This window comes from Danio rerio, chromosome 2 (genome assembly GCF_049306965.1).
Source record: "Danio rerio strain Tuebingen ecotype United States chromosome 2, GRCz12tu, whole genome shotgun sequence".
Classification (NCBI taxonomy): Eukaryota; Metazoa; Chordata; class Actinopteri; order Cypriniformes; family Danionidae; genus Danio; species Danio rerio.
Genome location: NC_133177.1, coordinates 22552426 through 22568059, shown reverse-complemented (window position 1 = coordinate 22568059; position 15634 = coordinate 22552426). Strand labels below are relative to the sequence as shown.

Sequence of the window (15634 nt, the reverse complement as noted above, 5' to 3'; positions counted from 1 at the left end):
ACCAAAGATCCAACCAAGACCTGACAACCAAAAATACCACAAGTTCAAAGGTGACAAAGGTGTCAAGGGGGAGAAAGATACCAGAAGATGGAGAAACTGGAATGTGACGTATGGCGATGAAACCTGCAGAGCCTGTGGTGCACGTGACGAGAAACGGAACCAAATGTCTGCGCTTGCCACCGAGATGGACTTTTGGTCAAGGATTGACCTGAAAGGCGCAAACCAACAACGAGGAGCTGATGTGCGGAGAGGGAAGAGCAGAAAGGAGGGGGGTCTGGGCAAACAGCCAACAGCTACAGTAAAGGGAAGTGAACATTTTTTTACTAACATGTTAAAATGCAGACACATTTTTATACACACATATTCACATACACTGACATACTGGCTCTCTGCAATGAAGAAAAAGCTTGCATTTCCGACTGTAATTTTGATCACAGTAATGTTGATCATTTTTCTGATGAAATGGCATTGTTTTAATAGTGAAGCATTTTTTTTAATATGCCAAAATATTCTATGTTGATTGAGAATACATTGGTTGAGTTTCTAGCTGATAGTGGAGCTAGCATATCTTGCATACGACCATGTGACCTGCAGTGTGAAATACGTTTAACAAACAAATTTCACGAGTCTCTGTCTGCATCTGGTCATACAGTGGTTGAGCGATTTAAAGCTCCGCTGACCTGTGAGACAGAGGGGGGTAAAATTTTAACACATGAATTTGTTTGTTCACCAAAATGCCCCGTTCCTATCCTCGGAAGCAGGGCCGGACTGGGACTAAAAATCAGCCCTGGCACTGTAGCCACACCAGCCCACATTACCACACTGACACACCCCCATGCACGGATGCGCACATTCACTACTTAGATTGGTGTAGAGATGGTGAAATAATATAAGCAGTACCATATGTAATCGATATCTAAACATTAAATGTATGTGACTGTAGCAAAAACAACCCATTTATAACAAATTTATATATGCAATCATTTCATTCATTCATTTTCTTTTCAGCTTTGTCCCTTTATTAATCTGGGGTCATCACAGCGGAATGAACCGCCAACTCATCCAGCATATGTTTTATGCAGCGGATGCCCTCCAAGCTGCAACCCAACACTTGGAAACCTCTATGCACACACATTCACAAACGTGCACTACGGACAATTAAGCCTACCCAATTCACCTATAGCACATGTGTTTGGACTTGTGATGGAAACCAGGAGGAAACCTACGCGAACATGCAAACTCCACAAAAAAACACCAACTGACCCAGCCGAGGCTTCATTTAATTTTATGCATTTGGCATTTTGATTTTAGAGACTTTTTTTGTTTTCTCTGAGCTTTTTGGCATTGCCTTTATTTTTTTATGGTGCATCTTTGACAATTAGCTTGTTTGTAGCTTTATTTAACATTCTTGCCAGGTTTTTGATTATGTCCGGTTTACCTCTGATTGGGTCGGCCCATTTCAAAACCATGCGGTTGTTGCCGATTGGGCCAATGCTTAACATTTATTATTATTATTACTATTATCATCATCATCGTCATCATCATCCTCATAATATTCACATCTTGCAAGAGATAAAAGCTGCCTGCATGTAAAAACAATACATATAAAAAACTGACCGGCCCACATTTAAAAAAGGGTCCGGCCCTTCTGGCATTTGCCAGAATTGCCAGATGGTCAGTCCGCCCCTGCTCGGAAGGGACATTTTGTGTAAACAAAGCTTGATTTTAACAGCAGATTCCACTGGTGTGAGATTGAAGGAGAGGAATTTTGTTGTTTACAAATTGAATCACAAGCACCGAAGTGGGCTTATGAATGGCTGGTTGAAAACAATGAGTGGGCTAATTCAATTTGCAAATTGGCTAAAGAACGTGTAAAACCTTTTGACATTGATATAATGTCTCCTGGTGAACTGCATTGTACGTCACATGTCGTAACTGATAGGGATGCAGAGTTTGAAAAGGCTTGGTTTGAGGCAAATGTGAATGAAACTTTGATTTTAGAGAAAATGTACTGGAAGGATAGTCTGTGTGCAGTTTCAGTGTCTCTGTCAGAAAAGCAGCTTTCATTCTATCTCATGTCAGCACAGGCTGTGCCTCACATATCAGTTTGCAAGGGTAAACATCAGTCTTGGGCTGATTTAGGCCCGTTTGTGAAGCAGTGTGTTGAAGCCGAAGACTGAGCGCACTCTCGCAGGCCTTTAGGGTGGACAGTGAAACTGAAACAGCTGTTTTAAGAACTGTGACTGCTATTGACAAACTTTGCGTAAAGAACTCTTGCATGGTTGACTTTAACGCTGCAGACATACACCCAGCTTTAGCAGAAATAGCAAGTGAATTATGGGCTAAAAGCAAGTATGATGTTGGTTTAATCAAAGGTTGTGATCCATTGACAATCACTGCATAATCTGATCACAGACATTGTCAACAACAATATCCTTTGAAAAGGGAAGCCATTGAGGGCATTACCCCCGTATTTGAGGTTTACTGAAACAGGGTGTTATTGTACCATGCAACAATTCTGAGGTTCGCACCCCTATTTTTTCTGTAAAAAAGATAAGGGATAATGGGATGCCTACAGAATGGCGTTTCGTACAGGATTTACAAGCAGTAAATGCAGCTGTCAAACAAAGGGCTCCATTAGTTCCAAATCCGTACACGATTTTGTCACAAATTCCTGAAAAATCACAATTCTATTCAGTGGTTGATCTGGCTAATGCATTTTTCAGTCTGCCAGTGGACAAAGACAGCCAGTTTTGGTTTGCATTTAATTTGTGCCAGTGGACAAAGACAGCCAGTTTTGGTTTGCATTTAATTTCAATGGCAAAGGCAACACCTTTACATGTCTGTGTCAGGTGTCTGTTTCACTTTATAGAATGAAGCGTTGTTAAGAGGTTTGGAACCTTTGACCCTGACAGCTGGAACTGCTTTGTTACAGTATGTTGATGACCTGTTGATATGTGCTGAGAATGAAGAGATGTGTGTGAAAGACACTGTGACTCTCCTTAGGCATTTGGCTAAGGAGGGCCACAAGGTTAGTTTGACAAAATTGCAGTTTGGTAAACAAAAGGTAACTTTTTTGGGGCACGTCATTACACCACACAGCAAATCTCTGTCTGAAAAAAGGGTGAGTGGTATAAAAAATGTACCAAAACCACGAAAAAAAACCCAAATGTTGTCTTTTTTGGGTATGTGCTCATATTGTCGCACATTTATTCCAAATTATGCAATTTTGGAACAACCCCCGAGAGCCCTAACACTAGGGAAGGGGATGAAATCCACTGACAAACTAGGGTGGACGACAGAGGCAGAGCAGGCATTTGTAAACATGAAATTACAAATGGCTGAAGCCCCTGCATTGGGTTTACCTGTACCAACAAAACCATTTGTTCAGATGGTAGATCAGAGGAGTGGGTTCATGACGTCATTGCTCCTACAGAACCATGGAGGTAGACTGTTAAACAATGTACTGGTTTGAATGCAGCTACTCTTCTTCCTACTGAGGAAGGTGGGGAAGAGCATTGTTGTTTAACAGCACTTGAACAGGTGTGTACACCACCACCTGACCTTTCTGACGAACCACTTTAAAAATTGTGACAATGTCCTCTTTGTGGATGGGTCAGCATTTAAAGATCCACAAACAGGCCAGAATAAAGTTGGTTATGCTGTAACAACTGAATTTGATGTGGTGACCTCTGGAAAATTGCCAGGGCACTATTCTGCACAGGCCGCAGAGCTTGTGACGTTGAAAGAGGTGTAAATTGATGGCAGAAAAAGAGGCTACCATTTACACTGACTCAATATATGCATTTGGGGTAGCTCATGATTTTGGGGCTCTGTGGAAACACAGAAAATTTCTAAAGTCTGATGGTCGACCAATACTTCATGCTCCTTTAGTGGCAGCGCTGCTGGATGCGATTTTACTACCTGACAAACTGGCCATTTGTAAATGCGCAGCGCACACTAACAATAAAGATTCTGTTTCTGTAGGTAACTCTAGGGCAGATGGAGCAGCAAAAGTCGCGGCGTCCCAAGACAAGGACAACTCTGAATGTTCTTTGCTATCTGTTGGTGATAACAATGACGTGTGTTCTTCTTTGCAGGATATGCAGACCTTCGCGATGATGGCTAGAGTAGAACAAGTGGAGACAGTCTGGCTGTGTGATGAAAGATAATGTGTGGAAGTGTGCTGAGGGCAAGGCGTGTTTACCAAAACATTTTTTCAATATTATGCGAAATTACTTCACGGTAAAGATCATGTGTCAAAAACAGCAATGGTTGCACAAATGAGGGAACTGTGGTTAACAAAGGGGTTCACTACATTTGCGGACAATTTCTGTAGACGATGTGTAAATTGCAACACACATAATGTGGCCAGAGCGATAAAAGTTCCACAATCTCATCCACCTTCAACAGGGCCATTTGAATATTTGATGATGGATTTCATTGAATTGTCCCCATGCAATGGGAAAAGGTACTGTTTGGTGATGGTTGACATGTGGTCAAAATGGGTTGAAGTTTTTCCAACCTCAAAACAAGATTCAGCTGCGGTAGCAAAAGCGTTACTGACTGAAATTGTGCTGGGGAATACCACGAAAAATAAGTTTAGATAATGGTACTCATTTTGTTAATGAAGCAATCAAACAAGTGGGCCAATATTTGGAAATTGATTTGAGAACATACATGTATTGTAGTTACCATCTGGCTTCAGGTGTAGCTGTGGAAAGAGAAAATGGCACCCTGAAAAACAAATTGGCAAAATGTTGTGAAGACACAGGGCTTACATGGGTTCAAGCTCTACCCATTGTCCTGATGTACATGAGAATGAGAAAAAGATCAAAAATGAATTTGAGCCCGTTTGAAATTCTCTTTGGTAAACCACCGCGTGTAGGTGTGAATGGGGGAAAACAGCAGCTACCCTCAACAGATGTGTGTGAGAATGACATGTTGAATTACTGTAAAGAATTGTCTCATGTGTTGTCCGATGTTTGTGTGCAGGTAAAGGCTGCACAGGGGAAGGCTGCTGAGAGACCACTGCACAGTCTGAGGCCTGGCGATTTCGTGGTGTTGAGGGACCTAAGGAGAAAGAGCTGTAGAGCGAAACTCTGGTTGGGTCCATTTCAAGTGCTACTGACCACCGAGACAGCAGTGAAGGTCGCAGAGCGGGCGACGTGGGTGCATGCTGGGCACTGCAGGAAAGTTCCATCACCTGAGAAGGATTCCACTAGGGAATAGGAGAGAAAGAGGGACTCTGAAGCTGCCTGAAGAAAACAGCAGGCTGCTATCTGAGTGAAGCAAGGTCACAGCTGGGGAGAAACGACAAGGTCAAGAGGTGTGTGTGTGAGACAGTAACTTCTGAATACAACACCAAGCAGCAAACAGACGGAGGAGAAAGCGACCAAAAGAGAGGTGAATAAGCTGTGATTGACCATCGCATTAAAGATCTGAAGATGGACGAAAAGATTCGCTGGCATCCATTCCGAGTGCCAGGTATGTGTGGGCTGAAAAAAAACACGCTGTGGCTGACGTTGCTATCATTGACATTATGTTACTTCATCTTCCTTGCTCTGGAACTGGCAATGGAGTGTGTGGATTGAGACAAACCACACTGATGTTGCTTGTAGCTGCCGTCAGAAGCAATGCTTATATATTACACTCTATAAACATAAACTTTACATTAAAAAAGTCAATAAATAGTTAAAATGTTCAAATTAATCATTAGAATAAATAAGTAATGTATATTTGTTGTTAATGCATGTTAATTCATTTAAAGTTATTTAACTAAAACTATAAGGGGGAGGGGGGAACCTTTTCTTGTTTTGTTTAGCTTGGGAATTATTTCATTGTTGCAATGAAGATATTCTTCCGATCCACTACAAGTAGTTCAGCCACAAGGTGCTGTGCTAAAACAAGTTTTTAAGGTTTAAGAAGTGCAAAGAAGTTTGTTTAAGAGAAACTGCAACCCTTCAAGTTTATTCCTCTTGAGTTAGAGGCCAATGAGGTATGTGTCGTATGGTGTTAACGTATGTGAACATGTATGATTATGTGTCCGTATGTAATGTATAATTAGCCAATTAAGTGTATTTCTTTTTTTTTATTGGAAGAATATGTACAATTACAGAATGTTTGCAAATATATAAAAAAGATCCTCCACATTTTACTTATGCAAAAAATAAATAAAAATACATTTAAAAGATATTAAAACAAAAATTTCCTTCTATAATTATTGGGTACAAGTGATTATATTACAACTTCATGTCCGTATATATATATATATATACACACACATACACATATATACACACACACATACACACGTACATACAAATTTTCCCCTTGGTCTACTAACACAATTTACAGAGTCTACATATGAATATGTAAACCATTATCTGAATTGACAGAGGAAAAAACTTATCATTACAGAAGGAAAAAACAAACAAAATATATACGCACTCAAACAAAATAGATCACAGTATGCAAACGAAAATAAAACCCTATAATACCCCCCCACCCCCCCACCCGTCAGTTTCCGTCTGTAGTGCACACCCTTAAGAAAGATTACTGAAAATTGGAGCTGCCATATGATTTAACAATATCCCCATCAAACAACTGTTCCATTTCTCCCTTCCAAGTACCTTATGAAAGGTTCCCATATTTAAAAAAAATTTGGCTTTTTATTCTGTAAATGGTACCGTATTCTTTCTAAATGGAGTGTGTTTGTGAGTTCACTGAGCCATAATTTGAAAGAGAGAGGAAGTTTATTTTTCCAGAATGTCAGAATAAGTTTTTTGGCTGTTAAAAGGCCATAAGAAATTATTTGTTGCTGAGACTTGGACAATCCAAGCTCGTGCTTTGAAACCCCAAACACAATTAAAAATTCATCTGGATCAATAGTTTGCCCTGTGATTTCAGAAAAAACTTTAAATATTTTGCACCAAAAGTCCTGTAAGCTAGAACATAAGGCATAACTATGAAGCAGCGATGCGTCAGATATTTTGCATTTGTCACATTTTGAGAGACGATTTGAAAAATTTTAGAAAGCTTTGTTTTTGAGTAGTGCAATCTATGTAGAATTTTGAATTGGATAAGTTGGTGTCTGGAGTTTATGGAGCAGTTATGTATTTCTTCCAGACACTCTGTCCATGTTTTATTAGGAATCTCTGATCCTAGCGCGTCTTCCCAAAGTTTTTTGATCGTGGATGTTGTGGGCGATTGGTGGGTTTGAAGGGTGTTATATATGCGGGAAATCATTTTCTCCATACCAAAATGGTCCTTCAGACAAATGTCAAGACAGGAAGGATTGATTGTTGTGGATTTCAAGTAAGAGTGTACATAGTTCCTGACTTGCAAGAACCTAAAAAAATTACTTCTGTGAAGCTTATATTTTTCTTGGATTTCTTGAAAGGTGGCGAAAGCACCATTCTGGTAAAGATCACTAACTGTGTAAATTCCTGCATCTTTCCATTGTGAAAAGCCTTTATCTAGTGTAGAAGGTATAAAGGAGGGGTTACCGGCTATTGGCATTGATAAAGGTAGTGGTTCCACCTTAAAATGAGATTGGATTTGTCTCCAGGTGCGAATAACACTGTTAATAACAGGGTTGTTTCTATAAATTTCTTTTTTAGATCTTATTGGTGAAAGAATGACAGCACCAAGATCGTAAGGGGTACATTCATCCTGTTCTATCCCGAGCCAATCCAGCTGTCTAGAGTTATCATGTAGTATTATTGATATAACTCTGAGATTAGCTGCCCAGTAATAACAGCGGAAGTTTGGGAAGGCCAGACCCCCCACATTTCTAGCTTTGGAAAGGTGCACTTGTTTAATTCTGTGATTTTTGTAATTCCAAATAAAGGGCAAAGTAATTTTGTCAAGTTGTATAAAAAAAGATTTAGGGATAAACACTGGTATGTTTTGAAACAAATATAGTAGTTGTGGCAGGAAAATCATCTTAATGGCATTTATTTTACCTATTAATGAGAGGGGGAGGGTCCTCCAGAACTGAATATTTGATTTTAATTTTTCTAAGAGAGGAGTAAAGTTAGCTTCTTTTAAAAAGCTAAACTTCTTTGTCACAGTTATTCCTAAATAAGTAATTATATCGATGGCTAATTTAAAACGAAGTGGGTAGATTTGTGAGAGGTCCTTAAGACCGACTGGCATGAGTTCACTTTTATTTAAATTAATTTTATAACCTGAGAATGAGCCAAATTCTTCAATAACTTTTAGTAAAGTTGGAATACTATTTGCAGGTTTTGTTACATATAAAAGAACATCATCAGCGTACAATGAGATTTTGTTCGTTGTGTTTTTAGTGTTAAGTCCATGAATTCTCTCGTTCGTTCGAATTGTTTCCGCTAGGGGTTCAATGGCCAGGGCAAAAAGAAGCGGGGAGAGTGGACAGCCTTGACGTGTACCCCTAAATAAATTAAAAGGATGCGACAAAGTTCTGTTTGTGAGTATTCGTGCCCTAGAGTTTTTATATAAAGTTTTTAGCCAAGAAATGAATCTTTCCCCCAGTTGAAATTTATGTAAAAGGGCAAATAGGTAAGGCCATTCTACCCGGTCAAAGGCCTTTTCGGCATCTAAGGACAAGATCACTAGGTCAGACCGGTCTGTTTGGGAGGAGTATAGTATATTAAACAATCGACGTAGATTGTTAAAAGAGTTACGGCCTGGGACAAAGCCAGTCTGGTCAGGTTTCACTAGTTTTCCTACCAATGTGTTCATTCTGATGGCTATTGTTTTGGCTAATATTTTTTGATCCACATTAATGAGGGATATTGGCCTATACCCCTCAACCTCTTCAGGATCTTTTCCTTTTTTAGGTATAACTGTAATTACTGCTTCATTAAATGACTGGGGTAGTTGTCCGTCCTCCAGAGCTGAGGAAAACATATCAAGCATATAAGGCGTTAACAAATTGTTTAATAATTTATATACCTCACAAGGGATTCCATCAGGGCCGGGGGCTTTACCTCCTTTAAGTGACTTTATTGTATTCTTTATTTCATCTAAAGTAAAATCTGCTTCTAGAAATTCTCTATCCTTTTGATCTAGCGTTGGTAAATTACAGCTGTTTAAGAATGTTTCTACAGCCTTGGGATCCTTGTAATCACTTGAATATAGAGATTCATAATATTGTTTAAAACGATTATTAATGTCTTTGGGGGATAATGCGTAAGTCCCAGATTTTGATTTAATTCGATGTATTGCACGGTCATTTTCAAGCTTTCGTAGCTGTCTAGATAACAATTTATGTGGCTTATCACCAAACTCAAAAAATTTTTGTCTCATAAACATTATAGAATTTGAAAGCTTTTCAGATATTAATTTGTTATAGTGATATCTCAGATTTAATATTTCTTTATATAGATCTAAAGAAGGCGTAATAGCATTCTGCTCATCAGGTTGTTTAATTTGTTTTTCCAAATCTATTAAGGTAGCTTTGTTTTTCTTATTCTTTGCCCCTTTAAATGATATAAAACAGCCTCTTAGATATGCTTTAAAAGTGTCCCACAGAAGTGAAGGAGAGATGTTTGGTTGGTTATTAGTTTCAAAAAATATTTTAAGTTGTGTTTGTAAATACTCACAAAATTTTTCATCCTTTAGTAGATAGGTGTCTGCCCGCCACAATGGTTGAGTATTACCAATTTCTGACAATTTCAGGGCAATTGTAATTGGGCTATGTTCTGAGATCAGAATATTATGATAGGTGGCCTTAAAAGTGAACGGAATTAGTTTTAAATCTACCAAAAAATAGTCTATTCGGGTGTAAACATTATGAACTTGTGAGTGGAAGGAGTAATCTCTTCCAGTTGGGTTTGCTAACCTGGACACATCATTGATATTATAATTTTTAATATATGTTTTGAGCAGTTCTCTAGATTTGGATGGGGGAGCACGCTGAGTTGACGATCTGTCTAAATATGGATCTAAAACACAATTGAAATCTCCCCCTATAATTAAATTTGTGGATGAGATATCAGTGATGTGAGAAAACACATTTTGAAAGAAGCACGGATTATCAAAATTTGGTCCATAAATGTTAACCAAGGTTATTGGTGTTGAGAATATTTCTCCTGTAACTAATTAAGTGTATTTCTTTACATGTTGAATGTGCACTTTATCTTTTGGTTGTATGTATGTTGTTCATTACGTGCAACATCACCTTTAAAGGGTTAATTGAAGTTTATGTATTTCTTTTCGTAGTTCTGACGGCAATATTGGGACATAAAGGAGTGCAAGGCTAGAATGTACAAGACATACTACAGACTCCTGTCCAAATAAATGTCAGTTAAAATCAAGAACGACTTGAGCCTTTGTTTCATCTCGAGGGTAGTAACATTGCTATTATTATCACTGAGTGTTCTGTTGTTTTCATTAACCTGATTCCAGGAAACCATTTCTGACATTGTAGCCGACATGAGAATGGCCGTAAAAGAGCCTAAGAACGCTAACAACTGATGGCTAGATTGGCTGTCATTTAAGTGGGAAACTGGATCTACTGGGCCTTTACTGTGATGTTACCTGTATTGGGGTGGGTCTAGTGATATTACGTTGTCTGCCATGTATATTCAGATTTGTATCATGGTCAGTGGGCAGACTGATTACATCTACAACATCCCATCAGATGGTAAAGATGGCGGTTAACAAAGAGGGTATGAATGTTGACATGGGTCATGATTTTTATTGTGACTTTGACGATAGCAGCAGCTACATGGATATGGATAAAGAAAAACTGTAAACAAATTGAGAACAAAATTTAGGTGAAGGCTGTTACTTAATTGAGAAAATATTTATGAACTTAACTTTTTGAAGTTTGAGATAACTATCTGCTTGCTTACGTATATGTATTTTGGGTCTTTCCAAACAAAAACAGCAAAACGCATGAGTTGGTATGTTCTGTAACAAGTCTTAAAAGAGTGATCATTTGCTTGAAAATCGAGAGAAGAGTGTAAATGTGATGTTTAAGAGTACAGAAACAACAATGTGTTTCTATGTTTGTGAGTGTTATTGATGAATTGATGATGTAGAGTGTTGTGTTGTGTGAACAAATCAATAATGTGAAAATAACAGGCAATTTCTGTGATTTAAACCTCTGAGGGGTGACTGAGGGTCTGATTTCGGTCAGGAGCGCAATAACAGTGATTATTCGTTTAGCCCGGCTCCCAGGGAAGAGGGATGTTTTGAAAGGTAACTCTTAATGGGGAAACTATATTAAGAAGAGTGTTTAAACATCTCTAGTGTATTTGATGTGAGCAGAAACCTGTTAAATGATTAACCATTGTGATTTTAGAAATCAATTGAAAAATGAATTTAATAATGAGTTATCAATGAATGATAAAAAGAGAGGAATTGTAATGGAAATTCATTTTAGATAAACATGTGTAGTGGAAACTTACAGCAGAAACAGCGGAGCACCTGATGCACGTACAGAATGGGCCTTATTAGGATTTGACCTTGCAAGCAGTACAAACTAGATAGAACAGTGAACATACTTTGCTTAAGTGTCTCATTCTGTAGAAACTGTCGTCAGAATGGGCAGTATTAGGGTTTGACCTTGTAAGTAGTAAAAACCAGATAAAAGGGTGAACACACTTGACTTCAGTGTCTCACTCTGCAGAAACTGTTGTTGCTGTATGACTGTGACCTTCTTTGCAAAGAATAAAACTTTAAAAAGACATTCCGAGTAAGACTTTGTTTCTTGACCACAGAGAGCGCCTCTTTAAAGAAAATTGCCACTACATAAGTCATTTCTAATAACTTATTTATTTTATCTTTGCCATGATGGCAGTAAATTATTTTTGACTAGATATTTTTCAAGACACTTCTATACAGCTTAAAGTGACATTTAAAGACTTAACTAGGTTAATTAGGTTAACTAGCCAGGTTAGGGTAATTAGGCAAGTTATTGTAGAACGATGGTTTGTTCAGTAGACTATCGAATAGAAATATAGCCTAAAGGGGCTAATAACTCTGTCCTTAAAATGGTTCATAAAAAATTAAAAACTGCTTTTATTGTAGCCTAAATAAAACAAATAATACTTTCTCCAGAAGAAAAATATTATCAGACATACTGTGAAAATTTTCTTGCACTGTTAAACATCATTTGAAAAATATTTAAAAAAGAAAAAAAATTCAAAGGGGGGCTAATAGTTCTGACCTCAACTGTATGTTGTATACTGTAAACTCGCTAAAATTTTTTGGTCACATCCATAAAACATGTTTATTTTCCTCATTTAAAATGTAAAAAATGTTAACAGATTATTATTTTTCTGTTTCCAGAACTTTGTGTTAAGTTGTTTTGGTAAATATAAACAAATGTTTCAATGTAATGTTAAAATTTTTTCTGTGTATTTAAGTTTTAAGTTTTGACAGCAAATGTCTCATCCATAATGCTAGAATTGGACTTTTATAAAAGATAAATGTAGATATTACATCTTTCCTGATTTTTGAGTCCTACCATATAGAAAATAATACTGTACAGTGTAATACTGAGAAAGCAGAAGTAAAGTTAATAATCTGACTCTCTCATCTCCTCCAATGTTCTGCACAGAATATTTCCACCAGATTCAAGTCTGAAAACCCAAGCAAGCTAATTGAGCTGAGGAAAATCATACTCTGTCAGCACTGACTGTACTTTAATATAAGCTAAATACCTCTAAACAGCTTATACACTGATCACAGTTCTTAGTGTAACTAAATGTTAAATATTTTCTTTACGATTGTTTTCTACTGGAAACTGATTAAGTGCTTTATTTGCCTTTTTTTGTAGAAATAACTTAGACATGAATCTCTTCACTGTGATCCTGCTCTGTCTATGATGAATTATTCAATCACTAACAAAGCCACATCAAATATGTAAAGAATGTTTATTTGTGTTCTGTACATTGATGACATGTTAGAAATACATGATATTTATAAGAAATAGATCATTTTGTACAGGTTTAACTGTCTTCATGTACCAATCTCTGCTTTGCTATATGCAAATATACAATGTGCTGGTCATTAATAGTAGACCTGTTGTCTAACTGGTCTAAATCCTCCACATCTGTCTTCTTTAGACTGGCTGATGTGTGTCGTCGATGCTCTGGTTTCAGCTGGCGCTGCATTTTCAGCTCCTCCAGCATCCACACAGAGTCTCACAGACGCAGCAGAGGAAGCTCAGGATCAGGAAGCTGTTCTCTGCAGTTCCTCTGCTACATCTGCTCACCTTCTACAAATCATTGAAAGCATTTATCTACACTGACTCTAACAATGCAAAGCCACGACTGCTGGCATTCAAATAAGTGTAATGCCACTGGCCACCTGGTCACTGCAACCAGGGGTGGCGCTCAATGTCATCTAAACTGGGCCGATCTGCTGGCGCTGCACTGAGACACCAGCGAATCAGCTGACGGCACTCTGTTCCACACAACACAGCCTTCAGAACCACAAAAGCACAAACTTCTGCTCGCTCACCACATCATCTTCATCTCTTACCTGTCGACAGCTTCCTCGGGAAGTGCAGTCTGCTTTTGGACGTGACCCTCTGTGCGCCTCTGAATGGGAAACAGTCGCACAGGATGTTGTAGAGAGTCACGCCGATGGACCAGACTGTCAGTGGAGAGGCATGATAGCGATGATGCCGAAACCACTCAGGAGGAGCAAAAGCTGGAGTGCCTGAGAGACACAAGAAGAGCACAAACACACACTCTAAAGGCTCCAGTACACACAAACTCCTTTTGGAGAATCACAGCAAGTTCACAAACATCCTCAGAGCGTTTCCTTCAGTCACACAAACCAACCTGCAAAGTATCTGTAGGCCGAGTCCTTCATCAGATCTCCACAGCCGAAGTCCAGCAGCTTGATGTCGTGTGAGTCTGTGGAGATCAGCAGGTTCTCTGGCTTGACGTCTCGGTGCAGGACGCGGCGGCTCTCGCAGTGTTTCAGCGCCGCGATCAGCTGCACCAGCACTTTCTTGGCCAGAGGCTCGTCCAGACAGCCGTTCTCCTCACAGAAACTCTGGAGATCTTGGCAAGGAGCCGGACGCTCCAGGATCAGGACGTAGCGTCTGCGATGGTCAAACCAGTCCAGCAGCTGCAGGACACTGGGGCAGACAGGAGCTGAAGAGACGCGGGTCATCAACGCCACCTCCAGTGGCAGACGACCCTGACCGTCCTGCAGGACAAATGCTTCGTTACATCCAGGACTGAATCAAACACAACAGATTCACGCTCAACTTACAACTTTCAGTCTGGTGTCCGTCGGCTCTTTAGACACGTACTTGATGGCCACCTGTAGACAGATAAAGCACAGTAAATCAGCCCTGCCTGATCGGGACACGGGACATTTACTGACATCAACATTTCTAAAGCCTGTCTGAATGAAGGAGTGAAGGAAAAGTCTTACTGGCAGTCCATCAGACCTGCGGATCCCAGCAAACACAGAGCCGAATCCGCCTCGTCCCAGCAACGGGCCCTTGGCATATTGGTCTGCAACACAGAAGAGCAGCAGAAATGTGTTGAAGAGAAAACATGAGTTGAGTCTCTTTAATGACCAATCATTTCACAACTGAGTCTCCACTATAAGCCTGTGCTGACCTCTGCGAGAGCGTTTGGCAGGTCTCCTAGACGAGGTGGACGCCGTTTGCTGCTTCCTCTTCCTCTGATCTGTGGACACTGAATCGGCCAACAGGGAGGACAGAGGAGCCAAATAACCAGGAAGCCCACCAGAAGCGTCCCGTGTCTCTGTGTCCTGAACTGCTGTCTGGGTGAAAGCTGCACTCCTGGATCTGGAGCGGCCTGAGGATGAAATATCACAGAGAGCAAACACTGATTATTGATTATTAATAAAACATCACTCACTGTCAGTGGTCACACTGCATTATTACAGTCATTAAAACTGATTCAAGGAATAAAATACTTTCTCAATAAGTCTGTTTGTTTCTTCATTAAATAAAACATCATTTATTAGTTAGAGGGGGATATTTTAAGATTATATGGCTTGATTTACACAATCTTCTTCATATTCATTTATTAAAACACAGTAAAACACAACATAAACATAGCAATAATAAACAAATGTCAAATGAAGAACACTCACTTCCTCTTTCAGCCATTTGCGCCATGAAGACCGTCCTGCAAAACTCCACCACAAGAGAAAATACAAACAAGAGAAAATATAATGACAAATCAATAAAAGACAACTTAAATGTTAAACAAACAAGTAGAAAAAAGGCACAAACTAAAACAGAAATGACAAAAAAGAGCAATAAAATAAGCGTCTTAACAAGTAATCTGAACGATTAAAATAATTATATATTCTTTTCAAAGAAAATATCCTCCGATGTCGTCCTGGAAAGAAAGTCTCCTCTGAGGAATCCTCAGGGCTTCTTGAAGAATCAGTTTCAGCACAAAAGTCTCTGCAAGTCTCTGAATTCGCCTCGTCTCTCAACCAAGATTTTCAGCGCTTTCAGTGTTTATATATCGAGTCATATAATAACACGCGTTACTATAGCAACTCAAATTTGAAAAATCACGCATGTGGAAATTAAATAATTAATTAAATAATTAAATAATGAATAAAATAATCAACAGACATTTTATACATTTATTAGAATTATCCTTTAACCAGCCAAACACAATGATTTTCC

General features: G+C 38.9%; 1 protein-coding gene across 3 annotated transcripts in view; it reads right to left on the bottom strand.

The window, feature by feature from the left end:
* The window catches only part of pimr49 (Pim proto-oncogene, serine/threonine kinase, related 49), an 18821-nt gene extending 3187 nt beyond the window's left edge, over nt 1-15634 (bottom strand). Inside the window, exons 1-8 of one of the 3 annotated variants that reach the window (XM_073909866.1) lie at nt 15085-15634; nt 14583-14783; nt 14392-14474; nt 14227-14277; nt 13788-14160; nt 13483-13662; nt 13309-13404; nt 12855-13216 (exon numbers count right to left, since the gene is read on the bottom strand). In XM_073909866.1, the coding sequence (XP_073765967.1) occupies nt 13313-13404; nt 13483-13662; nt 13788-14160; nt 14227-14277; nt 14392-14474; nt 14583-14783; nt 15085-15109 (1005 nt within the window). In that variant the 5' untranslated portion in view covers nt 15110-15634 and the 3' untranslated portion in view covers nt 12855-13216; nt 13309-13312. Of the gene's footprint in view, nt 1-12854; nt 13217-13308; nt 13405-13482; nt 13663-13787; nt 14161-14226; nt 14278-14391; nt 14475-14582; nt 14784-15084 lie in introns of those variants that run through there. The other 2 variants (NM_001122713.1, XM_073909868.1) reach the window with 2 other exon arrangements.